The sequence below is a fragment of the Apaloderma vittatum genome, unplaced genomic scaffold, assembly GCF_000703405.1.
Source record: "Apaloderma vittatum isolate BGI_N311 unplaced genomic scaffold, ASM70340v1 scaffold31548, whole genome shotgun sequence".
Classification (NCBI taxonomy): domain Eukaryota; kingdom Metazoa; phylum Chordata; class Aves; order Trogoniformes; family Trogonidae; genus Apaloderma; species Apaloderma vittatum.
Genome location: NW_009732997.1, coordinates 8,015 through 25,643, shown reverse-complemented (window position 1 = coordinate 25,643; position 17,629 = coordinate 8,015). Strand labels below are relative to the sequence as shown.

Sequence of the window (17,629 nt, the reverse complement as noted above, 5' to 3'; positions counted from 1 at the left end):
GATGAGATGTAGAGTGAGTGTAACTGAATCTAGCCACAATACATGGAAGAAACCCAAGACAACATTTCAAGGAGATGGTGACAATATTTCCTTTGAAGAAAGGCTTACAGTCATTTTCTCACCCTATGCCACTAATTTAAGGATGAGAAGACAGACCAGCGGGGAATGCATCTAGCCAGTATTTAAATATGAATTTTTGCATTGCCTAAATAAGTGTGAATTGAGTCCATATGCTTGATTCATGAACACTGTATTGACTAAACATGGAAGAAAGTTGTTTTGAGTTGACTCTCAAGTGTCAGTTGCTATTTCTTACATGGAGGGTGGGGAGGAAGCCAGCAGATTTCAGTGTAAGAAATACCAGTGACAACTAACGGAACATGGAGACTCAAACCCTTTACCAGATGTCATCTAGCTATTCTGTAGTTTGCAACATCAAGGAGGGCAGCAACAGTGTGGTGGGGAAAGTTTGAACCTGAACAGCTGTGCTTGTTAAGGCCAGTAGAGGTTCAAGAGAAACATATTCAGAGAAACATTAGAGTAAACTAGGAAGTTAATATGGAAGTACTTTGTATAACCAAGCAGAAGGATTGTAGTTCTGAAACTGTTTCTAGTTTTGAAAGACACTGGGAAGACAGAGTCCATTTCAGTTTAAGTAGGCATAGGTTTTGTTGGCTACTAGACATTGTTTTAAAGTTCTGTTTTCACATTTTGAAGGTGTGATATGCAAAGCAAAAGATAAGGGAGTCAATACAGACTTCCTTTCATGAATCCAGCCCTATATCCTTAGTGGTATCTTATCCATGCCACCTGTAGATAGATATTTACAGTTTCCAAGCATCACAGTAAGCAACATCTTTCTTTAAAGCTTTTCTTGTTCTTGCCACTTTTCTTGCCATTCTTGTCTTTGTTTTCTGACATTTTCTTTGCTCTGATTTCTCTCATTAAATCAAAGAATACCTAGGAATGAAAAATAAAGAAAGATTAAACAAGATCTGCCACCAGAAAGCGCATAAAAACTACTCTATTCAGAAACAAAGATGTAGCACTACATTGTACCCAACCCAGAAGTGAGTCTAGACATGGATCCTAGTGACAAACATCAGAATTATGTAGCATGTCAAGCAGTAGCAAGTACCATAATTTTACCTTGCTATCAAATCATTCAACAGCCCTGTATTAAGAGCTTTTTACTGAATATCAGTCTTGCACAAAAGTAGCATTCAGAGTTCATGATAATAGTTGTCTGTGCCTAGCAAACATTTCCAGGCAAATCACTCTTATTAACTATGCAAAGCACTTAGTCCAGTCCTTTCTATGTAGTTACAAGCACATTCTGCTCAGTGGTGTTCTGCCTGTTCTATAATTAAAACGCTGCAGCATTTAAGTGACAGTGTCAGGCACAAAAAAAATTTTTTAAGTATAGGAAATATTCAGAGACAGTCATTACTCTGGATTTTTAATTTTTTTTTTCAGAATTCTAGCAATTTCACCTCTGTAAACCTGATGTCTAGGTACACACCACTTAACAGTTGTTTTACTGCAGAGAGTAATTGGGGAAAATTATTTTTAGAATTACAGAACAAGAGCTTAGTGTTGCTCAGTAGAGATAAGCTTTTTTTTTTTTCCACAGAGAATTACACAAGTCTGGTACTTGGGCAGACCATACTACTGATCAGAAATATAACAGATAATCATTCAAAACCCTCTAATCAAGGTGCTTTTAAAAATTCTGCTGTGGTGTCAATGTACAATCATCACAACGGCCAATAACATACACAAAAGTGCTTATATAGAGGATAACCAGTACGTCACAAGCCAGCTACAGAAGACGTATGACATCAGGTCTGAACACCATGCTATTCCACTTCAGACACACAGCTACATTGCTCTTGATAACCCCAAGCGATCAGAAGTCTAGTCTAAGTGAAAAACAGGCTAGGCATTTGCTAGTCACATGAAACAGCTCATAGGTAAAAAGCAAGCTTAGGTATTCATGTCTTACCACATCACCCAGGTTATGCATCTGACAGTGACTTTCTAGTAACATTCCATAAGTCAGAAATGGTTCTTTATCAAATTTAAGTTATGCTTTATTATCAAAAGGTCTAATAACAGAGTTTCACACACACTGTTTTAATCAATAATGAAAGAGTTCCTACTAGGTGCCTTTGGCATCAACAGCATTTTCATTAGTAAACTAGTAAAGACCACAAGAACAGGAAGATGTTTAGAAGAACTTAAGAATACAGCTAGCTGAAAAATGTTCTTTTTCCAAAAGAAATTTTGTACAATTTGTTATCTTTAAACAAAAGCAAATTACCAAGCCACAACTTTGGAGTCCTTAGGGGGGTCTAACAGTTATATGAGATCATCCTCTATGGACTGATGAAGTAAAGAAGGTACCTGCTTCTTCAAGAAACCTCACCACACAGAATGTAGTGCTGAAACTGATTTTTCTCTATTATTGGGCAAACGCTCCAGAGTCATAGTTCATCTCTCTTCCAGCATAACCCGCCACCACCACTGTGGTGAAGCCAGCAGCAGAAATATGCTGAGAATGCCTGTCCTAGACCCGCACGGCCAAGCCAAAACAGGACAGACATAGGAAGAAGAGTTCTTCTCACAATTCAGAGTAGCATTGGCAAAAAACAAGAATGAAATGTTCTAAGATTAGCCACACCATATGTAGCTTTGTAGGATTGGGGCCACAATTCCTAAGTGTCTATAGCTTGCTATTTATTGCTGTTATAACAACAGAACACAGCCTATAAACAAAACAACATACTTCAGGGAATGTTTAAACCCATTTACTCAAGGTATTATTAGAAAGCTATTGGTTCAGGTATAAATAGTTAAAACAAGACCATAGCATTAACTTGTACCAGGTCTCTGGCTCCACTAAGCTAGGTATTTGCTTCAGTGTAGACTTCACAGTAAGTTCACTCATTTTTTATAATCTGGGCTTTCAGAAGCTCAACTGTGGATTTGCTTTTGTCCCAGCAGGAGCAAAGAATTAGTCCCTCAGCTACTAAGCAAGTAGTAACAATCTAACTGAGCAGATGTCATTTGCCTTACCTTATCTACATTCGCTCTAGTTTTGGCAGAGGTTTCTACGTACTGCACACCCCACTCCTCTGCTTTACTTCTGGCCTCTTCTACAGGCACTTGTCTGCGCTCTTCCAAGTCAGATTTGTTTCCCACTACCAGTAAAGGGATTTTATCCTCTTCAGCCTTCACACGCAGAATCTGTTCCCTAATGCATCAGATATTCAAAATAAAAATATCTGTGTTAATAGTAGCAACAAAACCCCCACCCTTAGGAGTGGATCAAGTGGTCTGCAGATTATTAGTGCTTGTTACAGTACACTTCACGACAGCTGAACACACTCTTCCAAGTTGAACATACTCATGTCATGGGCTTTACACTAATAAAAGCCTCACATTTTCAAGAATACAGTTTTACCATTTAGTCAGTATGTTTATTAACCAAGCTCTAATAAAAACAAACAAACAAAAAATCCAAACAACTGTATGGCAGAAGAGCAACTCAACTCACAACAGAAGCTCACATCTGAACGAGGAAAGAGCACAAGTTTGCCAAGTTTCACCTTCACATTCAGGCACCATTTTCAATTTCCAGTCTACATCTCACCTCTATAAGTCTGGGCAACATCGAGGCTTTGCCAAGGTGGTAGGTTGGGAACAGCATTTTTAATGGCTACCTAAACTTTACACAAATGAGAGAGCCCTAAGTAGTGCTGAACTGAAATGCTAGCATCCTTCCTCTTTCAAAGACTCCACGAAAATACTTGTACCATCAGCATTAACCCAGCTATTCTTGGCCATTCTAAAAGGATCTATCAGCCTTCAAGGAGACAGAACGATGGCTGCCTATCAGTCTCAAACTCTGTGCTATTACTGGAGTAAAACACAAGTTCAAACCAGACTGACACATGCTGCTGTCCATCTACAATGCTGGAAGAACTATACCAGTCTACAGTTATTTTTAGATTGCTTGATTTTGTTATGAACAAGAGCCAAACCAGGCATAAGCATGGTGCTACACCCCCTCATCCCACTGAGTTACCACACTACTTTAGATGCTTGCACTTTCCATCCACAAAGTAAATGAACGTAGTCTCTAAAATAGTGTTAACACTGAAGCAGACAATCTGCTGCTGCATTCAACTGCACCTTCACACATTTTCAGATTACAGAGGCAGTGCAAGCAACCCCTGAAAGCACAGCTTCAGCAGGAGAGCTAGGGTTTAGAGATAAGCCCATAGTTCATTCAGTATTAAACTTTTCCATAGTTTAAGAATTATGGAAGTTAGAGGATTGGTGACACCAATCTGCAGCTTAGCCCACAATGCTGGTGATTCACACCACCCACTCCTCAACTCCTTCCTGGAGAAGAGTTTTCCAAGGAGCTGGTTCTTGCATGCTAGCCTAACTAAACAGTCCATTTAACTAATTTCACTTTGATTTACTTCTGAAACATTAAAACCCAGGAGATTCTCGAATCTCAAAGCTTTTAGGTCCTTCTTGCTCATCTTCAAGACTAGCATTGGTTTTTCATTGTTTTGTTGTGCTGGAATCTTGAACCAACACACAGTTAACCTAGTTACAGGAGTCTGACAAAAAAAAAACCAAAATCCTCAAACCTCACAAACTGCCACTATAAACACTTCTAGTCCTTTTCATCTAAAGCCTTAAGCCTTGAGTTTAACCTCATATTTCACTTAAGCACACAAGCCAAAACTCAGGCTAGGTACTTCCAAGTGTCTAATTTGCTTTGTTTTTTGAACGATATCAGACATTTTCCTCCACCTTACAATACAAACAGTCCAAGCACTCAGTTTTGCAGTCCTACAACAGTTTAACTGTTCAGGTCCTCTTAGCGCTCGAGTTAGAGCAAACTGAGCAGAAGAGCTCTGCTTGTGTGTCCCACAACTGTCAGCCTTCTGAATTCTAACAAAGTTACAGAGGCATTATGGGACAAAAGAACAATATTTTTATACCTCTTAAAAGACTATATAGTTGCCTACTACTGTAGGAACATACTGAAAACTGGGACCAAATTCCTAGAGTGTGAGAGGAATTTGCCATAGCTTTAAGAAAAGCTTAGAAATAGGTGTCTACCTGAGCACTAGCATTTAGCATTAACAGTTAGTACCTGTTAGGCTTGTACCCCTGAAGCAAAGTGAACATAAGCCAGACCGATAAAGAGCTTTCATTCTGGCAAACATAAGGAACTCTTAATACTTGCCCCGTGTTTTGTCAAGTCTTACCTGAAATTGTACAGTTGTCCTAAGGAACCTCTGGATTACCTTCTGCACTCAGGCAACAGCTATTATCAAGGAAGAGTCAGAACATTTGCCCTCAAGAACCTGACTATATGAGTTCTGAGCCCAGAACAACGGTTTAAATCCCTCGTTTTTTCTTTTATGCTACACAAGTGGTTTCTGTGCTCAGTCTGGTGCTGATTTTTACACCAGAACTGCTAATCCCAAGAACAAAAATGGAAGCATTTACTACTACTGTGTGTCTCTCTAGGAATACGCCTGCCTACAATAGTACTGCTTGGCTGCCAACCCTTGTTTGGCACCAATCCACACCTGAGAGTGGAGACTAATCCTTCCTTTCCTTAGAGCACCTGCTTCTAGCAGCAAGCAATAGAGTGTCTGAAACCTGGCCAAAAGGCAGACTTAATTCCAGAAGTACTGCTCGAAGATAATTAAACTTCACATCCACAAAGACTGAAAATTGGCTTGAATATGCATGTTTTACAAATCCAAGAATCTGTTATTTGCCTGAAGTTGCTGCTGGCGTCACGTACTCATAAGTTGCAGACATGCAGTCAACCAGAGCCAGAAGCTGAATATCATGGTTTAAGCTACCAGTTACTGAGAGCAAAACAGTTGGGTTAGCATTTTCATTGACCAAATGGTAACAGTCAAAGAAAAAAGAGCTGTAGGTTTTAAGAAGACTTGTGAGACCAACATAGGAACCAGGTATTTCACTCTGCCTGGGAGAGAAACTACTTACCGAAATTCTGCTGTTGCTGTGAAGGATTCATGCTCTGTTATTGAGAAGACCAGAAGAAACCCTTCCCCACTGCGGAAATAGTTATCTCTGATAGCTGCATAATCCTCCTGTCCTGCTGTGTCCAGAATGTCTATCTGAACTTCTTCACCATCCAGAACTACTTTCTTTCTGTAGCTGTCAGCCTTGGTAGGTTCATAGTCTTCTACAAACTGAAGATAGAGGAATTAGTGTTCAGGACTACTGTCAAAGGGTCTCAGTATTTGTCCATATCCATTCTCTTCCACTTCAGTGACATTTGAACTCCTGAAAACCTTCTCATAATTCAGATAGCTACTAAGTTCCACCACTTTTCTTTAGTTTTGCTATAAAAAGCAAATTATTTAAGCACTTAATACATCAAAGAGCCAGTCTGCCTAATTGAGAGAAACTGTCTTGTTATATGAAACACTGTTCAGCAATTTCAGCACAAATTAAGCAACATACATACAGTATAATCTTCTAGCAACCTGGTGGCATTATCCAGATCTCCCATTTCAAGGCAAAGCATTCAAGTGTACTTCAGGTACAAGTATCTTGAACTTTCAACCTCCCTCTGCTCAGACTTGAAGTACAAAAGGCTGTGCCACGAGCCTAGTTAGGCTGGCTGGCTTTCATTAATGACAGCGTCATCAGTTCAGATATTCACATTGCTATAGGATGTGTGGACAGCCTATAGATAAATACCAACTTCTGAACTATAGGATCATTCACACACTAGTCTGGACTGTCTGACTTAGCTTCCTGTATACCAGTACAGAAGAATTCATGCTATAAATATGACTACTTCATCATCTGGCTTGGAATGAGCTCAAATACTTACTTCTGACCTCAGCCTTAACCTACCTAAACAGAAATGGCAACAGAAAGTTCAATGCCAATGGGTAACAGCCACTGTACACTCAGAAAAGCAGATGCACATTACGTATTGTCTTTCAAAGACTGTTCTTTCACTAATAAGCATCAATTCTGTCACTCTTAGCCAAAAATGTTTCCAGAGAGCACCTTTCCAAGATTCCTACATTCTCCTGGCAGTTAGGTCATCAGGTCTTTTGCTACTTACATTTATTTCCTCGTCCCACAAAAAAAGTACGCTAAACCCACTGGTACTTTAGCGAAGCTGAATCAAAGCTACTTACCTCATCGTACATGAATTGAAGAGTAAGTGCAGATTTGCCCACACCTCCACTGCCAACCATAATTACTTTATGGAGGGCCAAGGAACTCTGGTTCTTGCTCTTGCTGGCAGCCATTGTCCTGCGTGCCACAGATGAAGTGCCAGGCAACCAACTGGATCTGCAGACAGAAGAAACGCAGTCATCATCCACGACATTGGTAACATCACAGCAGCATTCAGGTAAAGCATCTCACTAATGCTGAAAGACTAGACTAAAACCCTGCCCAGCAAGCCTGAAGCATGGGCCATTTGAATACATGGGCAAGCAAAACATGTCACTGCTGTGTAAAGTATGAGTAGGAACAAGGTATTACAACAAATACCTTGTATTTGCAACATTATTTGTATTTGTATTTGTATTTGTACCATTATTAAAAGTGCCAAAGGTTTCTCAAAACAGCTGCTAGCTGAACAAGTTGTTCTTTTTTATAAATCCATCCTACATGACTGCTATCTAGAGCAGTTTTCAAAGGAAACAACCACCAAACACTTCTCAAACAGAATGAAATCAAGTGGTTTTCATTGTTCTTGTTATGAGGCTTTACATCTTTCTAAAATATTTCTTTAATGTTGATGCAACTTACTTTCAACCTGGAAGCAGAGGTATACCTTAGATCTGCTAACAGGTAGAAAGATGACTTTTGATCTCCTCTTTAAATAGGCTAAGAAAAAAGCAAAGATACACAGTAAATTCTGGCAGGAACAAGTTGCAAAAGCTTCCAGCAGAAAGTCTTATGATACAGCATTAGCATTTATCTTATACCCTTCCTGCCTTTTGACACTGCAAATCTCTAATTTGCTTTTTGAAAACAAAAGACAACAACAAAACAAAAAACACCCACTACAAACACACACTTGCTTTACTGTAAGAAATTCTCAGTTTCTATTCTTCTCCAGATGTTGCAAAGCCATATGAGAAAGCTTCAATAAACAAGTACTAGTTAACAAGCCTCTTTGTGTGCTATGCAAACTGAGTAATTAAGTGCTGGAGACTTCTTAAAAATAATACTGCCTTTTTATTTTTTTTTTATTTTTTAAGAGTAGCTGTGCACAGTACTTATGATGAAGACAAGCATCAGCTGCCACACTCTGATGAGCACAGAGCACCAGCTTTAAGAGCAGCACAGCTACAAAAAGATACGTCACCAGTCAGGATTCCCACATAGGGGGGGAAAAAAACAAAAACAAAAACCCAACAAAACACAACAAACCAAAACCCCAAGCATGGGTATTCCAGGCACATGATGGCTATAAGGGAGATGCTAGGACAGCAACACTCTTGTTCTCACAGCACAACAACTAAGGCTCCCAGCTGTCCCTACCCTGGCAGAGTGCTCTAAGGAGAACAGCAAACTTTTCACAAAACATCACTATGGAAAGCAGCTATGCCAGCCTTGATTTACAGTGGCACACATCATTCCACAAGCATAGAAGCAACAGGCCTATCAGGAGTCTTGAATTTGCCTGGGCATGATTACTGTAGAAAGACAATGGAACTGCCATACCACACCATCAGGTTCTACTAGATGGAAATACAAAGCTTACTAACAGAAGTTAGAGTATTATATTGGAAAAAGTTTGGCAATAATTTTGTTTAGGGCAGCTAGTTAACTAGGGACTAAATTATTCTCAACCTGCAAACACAGCATAGGGTTATTTAGCCTGGAAAGGACCTTTGGATGTTGTCCAGTCCAAATACCTCCCTTAAAATGGACTGCTTGGAGTAAACTACCTTGTGTGCCCTGCATTTTGAGCTTGACAGTTCCATGACCAGTTTGGGTAACCTAGTCTAGTATACACTGATGGTGAAGATTTTTCTTCCCTCTTGTCATGACTTGAAGTTCTGAAAAGCAACAAATCAAGTTATCATTGACTACTGCATACAAGAACCAACACGCCAACAATCAAGAAGTGCCCTCAGGACAGCATTTTCAAACATCTGAGCAGTAGGATTTTTCCATGCAGAGTATTTTACTCACACCTGTTTGCTACACACATTTAGTACAGTAATGCAAATTAATAATCTTTAAGTGTTCATTGTGGCATAAACATGGATAAATGAAGACAGATATTTTCCTTTGGTAATCTTCTATGCATCAGCTCCCTCAGCTAGGACACTCTTAGTACAGAAACAGGATGTGACAACTTCTACTTCTCAGAGACTCTCCCAGTACAGTACAAGCACACATTTGTGTTGGGTACAGTGAATTCAGCAACAACCCCAGAGATTCCAAACCGGAAGACTGCAAGTTTAATGTTTAGTTCTTAGTCCCCAGAGTGCAGGGGGGAAGGAGACAGAACTGAGCTCCCTGCCAGAAGGGTGTGGAAAACCTGGGAGAAAACACAGCAGCTATCACCTGAGCTCCAGAACCTGTTGCTGAAAGGCTTGTTTTGCTTGTGGTCCACACACTCTACACAAGATAAACTAGAATTCACCTTGCTTGGACACGGACACCAAAGGCAAACGAGCTACAGATGCACTACAGAGTAAGACAGTTTGGGGATTTTAAGTGTTCCAGTAATAAAATAGCTCATTCTTAATAAGATGTAGAGGAATTCATTTTTTCCTAGTTCAAGAGCAGTCCGGCTTTAAGTAGCAGATAAGCTGCTTTCTGGAGAAGCCAAGTGACACTTTGCAACTTTTCTGCATAATTATGACTGGTTTTAACCTTGGAGTATTTCTTTAGCAAGCATTTTAAAGTAGTTGTTACTGCTGTGTTATCTAACACAAAGCTTTCAAGTTAAACATTTTTCTGGCAACACAAACTTAGGGCCACTTATTAGGTAGCAGCACTAAGTCCACTGTGCTATGCAACTGCAATAAAAAGATTATTTACTAACAGCCAAGAGAGAAGGTAGCAACTTGATTTCTCCTGTCAATACAGATACATCTTTACTTGGTCATATTAAAGGAATATCTGCCTTTTCTGTAAAATACTGACCAATTTATCAGATATAAGCGGAAAGAATATTTAAATTCTTCCTTCTCCATCCCCTTTCAACACTGGCCAGCAGAAACTGCAAGGTCAGCCTTATGGTATTACCTGACTTATCACCAAAGTATAATATTAATCAAATAGCATATAAATTTACAGTTTAATTGCATCTATAAGCTAGCCCAGCTTTTAATGGCCAAGGTACTTTCCTGCAGCGCTGTCACAAGTGCCACTTGTATCTCTCAGAGTATCAACACTACATAAACCCTGAGAATGCAGGATTCTGCTCACAACACCTACATTGTGTGCCTTCAGTGAAATCCCACAAGCTTGACACAACACTTCTCTTTGATGAAAACAGAGTGAACATGGCCCCCTCCAGCCCCCGAACAGCCAGGCAGTACAGAGCAAGGCGAGGCTGAAGCAGTGTGACACGGGATTCATACAGGCAGTATCAGTGCAAAGTACCAGTGTTCTCTAAACAGGCTAATAACACATCACTAGTTTAGAAAGGGGCACAGTGAAATTTTCATAGGAATACTCTAACAAAGCAACAAGAGAATTCAGTGGAGGCAACTGTTTACTTGCATTTCACCTTTGCAGCCCAGGAAACAGTTTGCACACCATGGTTCAAAGATCACACCTAACAGTTCCTTGAGGCTAAAAAAAAAATAAATTAAAAAAAAATTAACATAACAAGTGGAAGCTGTCTCCTCAGTCACCTCAGAGCAGGCAAGGATGAATTTTCATCCCATTCTGTAGATTAAGTACCCATGAGGCAGTCAAGACACTGACTTTTAACTCATCTGTTCCTTACAGAAAAGGAAGTTTTAAGAAATCCAACTACCTCTGGAAAATGCAGCAGTGTCTAGAAGAAGTTGTGATGACTGCAGCTGCTTTTAAAGCATTATTCACTTCCCTTCAGTTTGAAGGAACGTAAAGTTAAGGCCAGGAGTCTTAAGGTATCTGCTGAAAAGTCTGCTCTGAGTAAGTGAACATATAAGTCACTTGATTCTGTGATAAGCATTCCCTCCTCTCCCATAGTGCTGTTTACTCGCTGGAAAACAAACTGTACCCAACAACAAAATTTACCCTCCTCCAACAGGAAGAGAAGTGATCCAGTCAATGGGAGTCAGTCAATCTGTTTAACTTCAAGCTGTCATTTTACTCTTTGTTTAAAGGTATTGTGTTAAACCTGGTATGGTGTCCTAAGACACACACAAAAAAATTTGTGTGGGAGAGGACATTTCTAGTTAGTTCACCCTGCTTTGAAATAAAGACAGAGGTGAGGTCAGAGCATAAGCTTTTTTATGTAGTCTTTCATCTTCAACAAATTAGAAGCAATTACCTGCTTCATCTGCTTTGAAAGATAAGGATTAAGCCATTGACTTGGCAACTCTATTTCTTTTACAATAGGTTACACAAAGCCATATGCACAATAGGAGCTTTGTGCTGCCAGTGAAAGATGCTTTTCAGATGAAGAAATGAAGGTCACACCAGCAGACGGAATGGCCACATGAAGCACAGCAAGATCTACAAATCAAGCAACAGTAGTTTCTGTAAAGCTGTTTTGATTTAGACTTCTGAGGATCTGTACTTAGCCACAGAACTAATCAAATCATGTCTCCTTCAATAAAAGAAATTTAACCCCAACCTATTTCATCCTTCCCTTGTCTTACTTGTCTAGGTGTTAACTTCTCCAGGTTAACTAAGGTCTCCTGGTGTAGAGAAACCTGCACAATGTTGTCATTCTTGGCTGGTTCCTCAAAACTGAGCACTTCAAGGCATTTGTTTACAAACAGCTTCATAAACTCCAAACTTAAGCATCAGTTTGTTATTTCTCCACCCTCTCCACAGCCTAAACAGTTAAACTGTTCAAAACATTGTTAACAAACAGGATTAGTTTACCTACTGCCAAGATTCAGAGACTATTAGTGAATAACTACATGTCTTTCAAAGGAGGTTCTAGTTTTACATCCCTTTTTACTTCACCTGCATTAAGACTCCACAGTTGTACAGTCACATAAAGAAAGGAAAAAGCACTTGTCACTTCACAAGACAGGAACCCATTTTGCTACAGCCCACACGAACACACAGAAGGAAAAAAAAGGGGAGGGGGAAGAAAGAGTCTACCTGTTTTCCAGTAAATATTCTGTTACTATAATAAAAAAATTCTCCAAAGTCTCTAACTGGAATTGCTTCTAGTTCTTCCAATTCAGTTTCAGATTTAAAATTGAAATAAAGCTCTAGGCTCAAATTTGCTGAGATCAGCCCTTGTTTTTTCACCATGCAGCTGATATCTTTGGACATTTCATTGCTATCCTGCCACTGAAAGCAGTCATTCTTTGGATTTTAAAACGGGATTCTCGAAACCCTTAGCCCAATAGCTTGACAGAGAAGCTTTGTTAAATCCTTCAGATACCTACTTGTAAAGGAAAATCTGGGTATTCAACCTATTAAAGACCTAAATATGATGTCAAAAGCAAGCACAGAAAAGAAATTTTTGCAAGTGTTTTAGTGATCCTCATTCATCAGAATACGAATTAGAGGCTTTGAGGTGTATAGTTCTGCGATATGCCCAAAAGAATGCAGTCACAGAAATTCCCTGATTCACAAAACTAATTAACAATCTCACTGAGCTATGAACTCTAAGAGCTCTTCAGCTGTTCTGAGGTTACACAGAAAATATTAAAGTTCTGGAATTTCATTAGCTTTCAATGGACTGTAAATGCTCCAACTGATAATTCAACTAAAAAAGTTCATCTGAGATTAAGTGGCATGTTTAATGCCACCGAAAATCTTAAGGTATGCAGGCTAAAAATAAAAGTGCTAATTTATCCTCTTTTGCTGTGCTAATATCTTACCTCTTGGCACATCTCCAGTTACTGGTTTTCAAGCTAAACAGAGATTGTGATGTGTGTGGCAGAAATTTCTGCTTGGAATATCCTCGTATCCTTCTTCATTTACTGTTGGGAGGTTCAATCTTCTCCGATGAGGTTATAAGACTTTTTCGGGCCATGCTTAATCAGATCAAGAAATTCATTCAGCTTGAGATGCCTTGCAGAGCAGGTTGGGGCAGCAATTTCACAGCCCCCATTTACATCACTCAATGCAGCCACTGCCATCCTCTCTCTCTCTCAGTCCCCTCTGCCCTGGCTCTTCAGTCCCATCTCCCGCTGCAGGAGATCCATTCAGCATGGCTGACTGGGCCCCAGGGTCACACTGGCGAGGCCACATGCCTCAGTGCCAGTGCTGATGTGAGAGAAGAAAAACACTTTGTACAACTGAGGCCAAAGAAGCAGAACTACAGCAGCCGAAAAGCTACTTATATTGCCGGAGAAAGGTGGACGTTCCCTGATCCTGTTCACACCATGCTCCTTAGACAAGTGCGCTGGTGCAGCCAACGCCCTGCCGCAGCGTCCCGGGGGCTGAGCCCTGGAGGTAAACCCAAGTCTGAGATTTGCTTCTGGTAATCAGGCATTTTTTTTCCTCTCCATGCAAGGCCTGTCAGTAGACTTGTGGTTGCAAAGATAAGGGCACTGGACAGGAAACTAGAAATGGATTCATAAGGCTTAATACTTCATAACATCAGGAGGAAAAGCAAGAATTTAGGGCAAGGAACTACCTTACTCTATACATGACACAAATACTCTTTACAGACCGGATGAAAGAAGTGGTGACAGCCATATCCCTGAAGGTTACAGGAAAAACTGCAGAATGAATACATTTACTTGATACACTGAGGTTTATAAGCTTACATTATATCATGAATTACAATTCTGGGGATTTTTTTAAATAGGATTACTATGTACATTTAAAGACACTGGCTGCCAGAGCTATTCTCTAGCAGCAGCTATACATACACTGCTGGCTAAGGGACACAAGAAGTAAGCTCAAGATAAGTAAGTTTGCAACATTGCAGCAGTTTAAGGTCAAACCAGAACCTAAAACCAGACTATGATTATTCCCCATCTCCTACAAGGCTGAGAAAAGGATAAACACAGATTGAGGAACAGCTTTAATATTTCATTAAATTAATCTGAGTGCTAGCTTCCATAAGACCACAGCCTGTATGTACTGTAAGAGAGTTCCTAAGACTTGCTCATCTGGAACTTACCATATGCAGTATAAAAGCGGTATTTTTAAGTTTACCTGGGACCAGAAGTCCTCCCTGCACTTACGCATTCCACACTGGGACCCAGAAATGAGACTAAAATATTCTAACATTACCAATAGCATCAGACACTCGGCCACTGGATGCCAGCCAGTTAAGATTAAGAATCCCTGCTAGTGATCCAAACTCTTCATATCCTATCTTACAAATTATGGAATAGTGAAAAGTGAAGTCATCTTCAGCTCTCCACTTTGAGATCACTTGATCTTTAACTTAAAAAAGTGGACTTAAAGATTTCCAGTATTTTTCTGACACATATAGTTATTTAGAATAAGATCATGAAGACCAGGAGACTCTCCATTGCTACTTTAACCCATCATTACCCTAACAACCTACAAAGTCTAGCACACCGTTCTTTGCAACAAACTAGACTTGGACAACCTCGGGTAACCTTTTAAGGTTACCTTCAGTTCTGGGGCACCACAATAATGATCTGTTTTAATTATGAAATACCTGTATGTAACTCAGCACATTCCCCTCCACTATCCTTGACAACTGCCCAACTTTGCTTGGGAGTTTTCAGAAAGATGCATCATTATAGCTTAGAAAACAAATCTGAAAGCAGCAGCCACCTACTAGGTAAAATTCTATAACACATGCCCTCTCACCATTCAGTAGATAACATCATTCTAGATTATACTAGAAACTAGTAGACAATGTCTTATACGTTAGCAGTGATTTCATATTAATAACCTTGCTTAGAACAATCTTGATGACCCAGGAAAACTAGAACTAAATTCTATCCAAACCCACAGCAAGGTTGCAGCTTTGAATGCAACCTTCAAAGATTCAGTCACAGGAAGGACTGGTCAGTCTGAGCATCAGAAGAGCAGCAGTTTAAAGCAACCGTTTAAAGTCAGACTTATGCTGAACTAAAATACAGACAACCACACACACACACACACGTATATATATATATATATCTATATATCAGCATATAGATCCCTGTTCCTAAGAGACTTAAGTATCTGGAGGTTTTTTAGAATTACCTTAAGAATAGAACTGGCTAAGCTATTGATCAGAAACCAGCTACTAAGCAAAGAAAGAAAATGGACTGCCCTTAAATAGTACTTCTAAGGCACTGCAGCACCCAAACAACAAAAATCAGTTGGTTCTATGTTTGACTAAGCATTGCAAAGGTCTTGATATAAAGTCAATATTCTTAACATCCAGACAGCAAGTGGATCAAAAGATTACCATCGCATGTAGGCATCTCAACAAAGTACTGCACTGCAAATATCGCACACCCATGCAGTCCATAAAGCCTTGCAAGTCATGTTAATTAGAGCTTGAATACAGACACTAGAATGCAAGCCTTAATTCTGCTGCTTCATTTTGGTCTTGGGGCATCTTTACACAGATCTATATAAGATTCCCATTAACAATTATTTTTGCCACAGGCAGAGTGGTTAGGTAAACATCTCCATATTTCAGTCCAATAAAGCAGTATCTATTTTCCCTCTTATTCTATATAAATACAAAGACCAGTCAAAGGGAGGAATCATGGTAGAAATCATGGTAGACACTTATAATAAAGAGGAGAGAGTTACACAAAAGCCTTTCCAATCTACTACCAAGCTAAGACTATGCTATGCTACCAAGTTGACTCTTGCTCAAAGAAAATACACAGCTTGTCTCAAAACTGAGCCCAGTAAGTGAAGGTGCAGCTACTCGGTTGTGCAGTAATGCATTTGTACAACTGCGATCTGCTAGTCACCTATGTAAGTGGTTCTAAGTGGACTGATGACACCATCACGTCTGTACTAAATTCATGCATACTGAATGAACACAAAGCACTGGAAACACCTAGAAGAACAGAATCTAATGGTTGTCTCCACTCTGTTCCACCTACTGAACCACACTATTCATAAGGTCAATTCCCCCAGGATACAATGCATGAATATAGTCTACAGAGTGCTGTACCCCTACAGGCGTTAGGTGAGTCACCTCTACCCTGACTTCCTCACAGAGGAAAGAGAAACTGGCAAGTTTCCCCTACAGGATTCCTTATAGATCCTAATGGGCATCAGAGAAAACAGACAAGGTAATGGTGGGAAAACTGCCAATAGTCCAGCATGCATCAACTTTCTGAGAGTCCCATAAAAATCTGTGTTAACAAGTCAACTGTAACATTGCTCAGTTTGTATTCATGCTGCAACTCATGACTCCACCAAAACACAGAGAGACCTAACGCAATACTGTGCCTCTGTGCCTTCAGCAGATCATCACTATTTGGAAGCTTGAATTTCAGTTCTGGATGCAACATCAGCTCCAGTGACACTCACAAACACATGAAAAAGACAGCAGCAACGAGGCAGAGATCTAGAATCACCCTTCCCAGTAAGTATCAAAGCAGCTTGGTCCTCACAACACTGCCAGTGAGAACAGTCCTTCTTTTAGAGCAGTAAAGAACATGTCAACAGGGATCTTTGAGGATTAAGAGACTACCACACTCGAGAACCTTTACAAAACAACTTAAAGCCCCATTTACAGAGTACTCTGCTTTTTAAGAGCTGGGTGACTCCATTCACATTTGCACTCTGCACTAATCAAAGTGAAAATTTCTTTTTAAGTCCACAGAAGCTGTGCAGCAACTGGTGCCACGTTCAGTAGGTTTCTTATCTGTTCTGCTCTTCAAAGGCTTTTGATATTGTTTTCTACAGAACACAGACAGAATCACAGAACTGCTGGAGTTGGAAGAGACCTCTAGAGACCACCTAGTTCAACCTCCCTGCTAAAAGCAGGATTGCCTAGAATGAGGTGTGCAGTGTGAATCTTTGATATTAAAAGCATTGCAGAATTCCAATTCTAATGTTAAACCCATCCTTTCAGATTTTAATAGCAGCCTTCCATCCTGTTTGCTTCACTGCGTGCAACGTACCAGCTCTCCTATGTTATTGTAGCATCCCATTACACACGTATCCATTGCAGGCCAACAGTGACGAACTAGACAAGCACAAAACATGCTGCTTCCTTAACTAGCAGGGTTACCTCTCTTCACCAGAAAACACAGCCGTTGCACCAGGCTCACATGTATTACATATCCCCACAATCGGGGTGTGCAGCATCACCCTAAAGTGAAGTTTCTCCTGAGAGGTGTAGTTCTTCAGGGACGGTCCCAGTCCATCACAGCCCCCCTAAACTCTTGCACAAAACATTTCACATTCAGATGAAGATAGTTAGGGGTCAGAATATACTCTATTCCAACAATATAGCATTACCTGCTGTGGTATAACACTAGTGTCACTACAGCTA

General features: G+C 40.0%; 1 protein-coding gene across 1 annotated transcript; it reads right to left on the bottom strand.

The window, feature by feature from the left end:
* Positions 1-274: 274 nt before the first annotated feature.
* Positions 275-7,371, bottom strand: RALB (v-ral simian leukemia viral oncogene homolog B). The gene is made up of 4 exons (XM_009875718.1): positions 7,227-7,371; positions 6,052-6,260; positions 3,079-3,256; positions 275-960 (listed from the first exon to the last, which is right to left on the bottom strand). Exons 1-4 carry the CDS (start codon positions 7,338-7,340, stop codon positions 841-843), a joined length of 621 nt encoding a protein of 206 aa, XP_009874020.1. The 5' UTR covers positions 7,341-7,371; the 3' UTR covers positions 275-840.
* Positions 7,372-17,629: the final 10,258 nt, after the last annotated feature.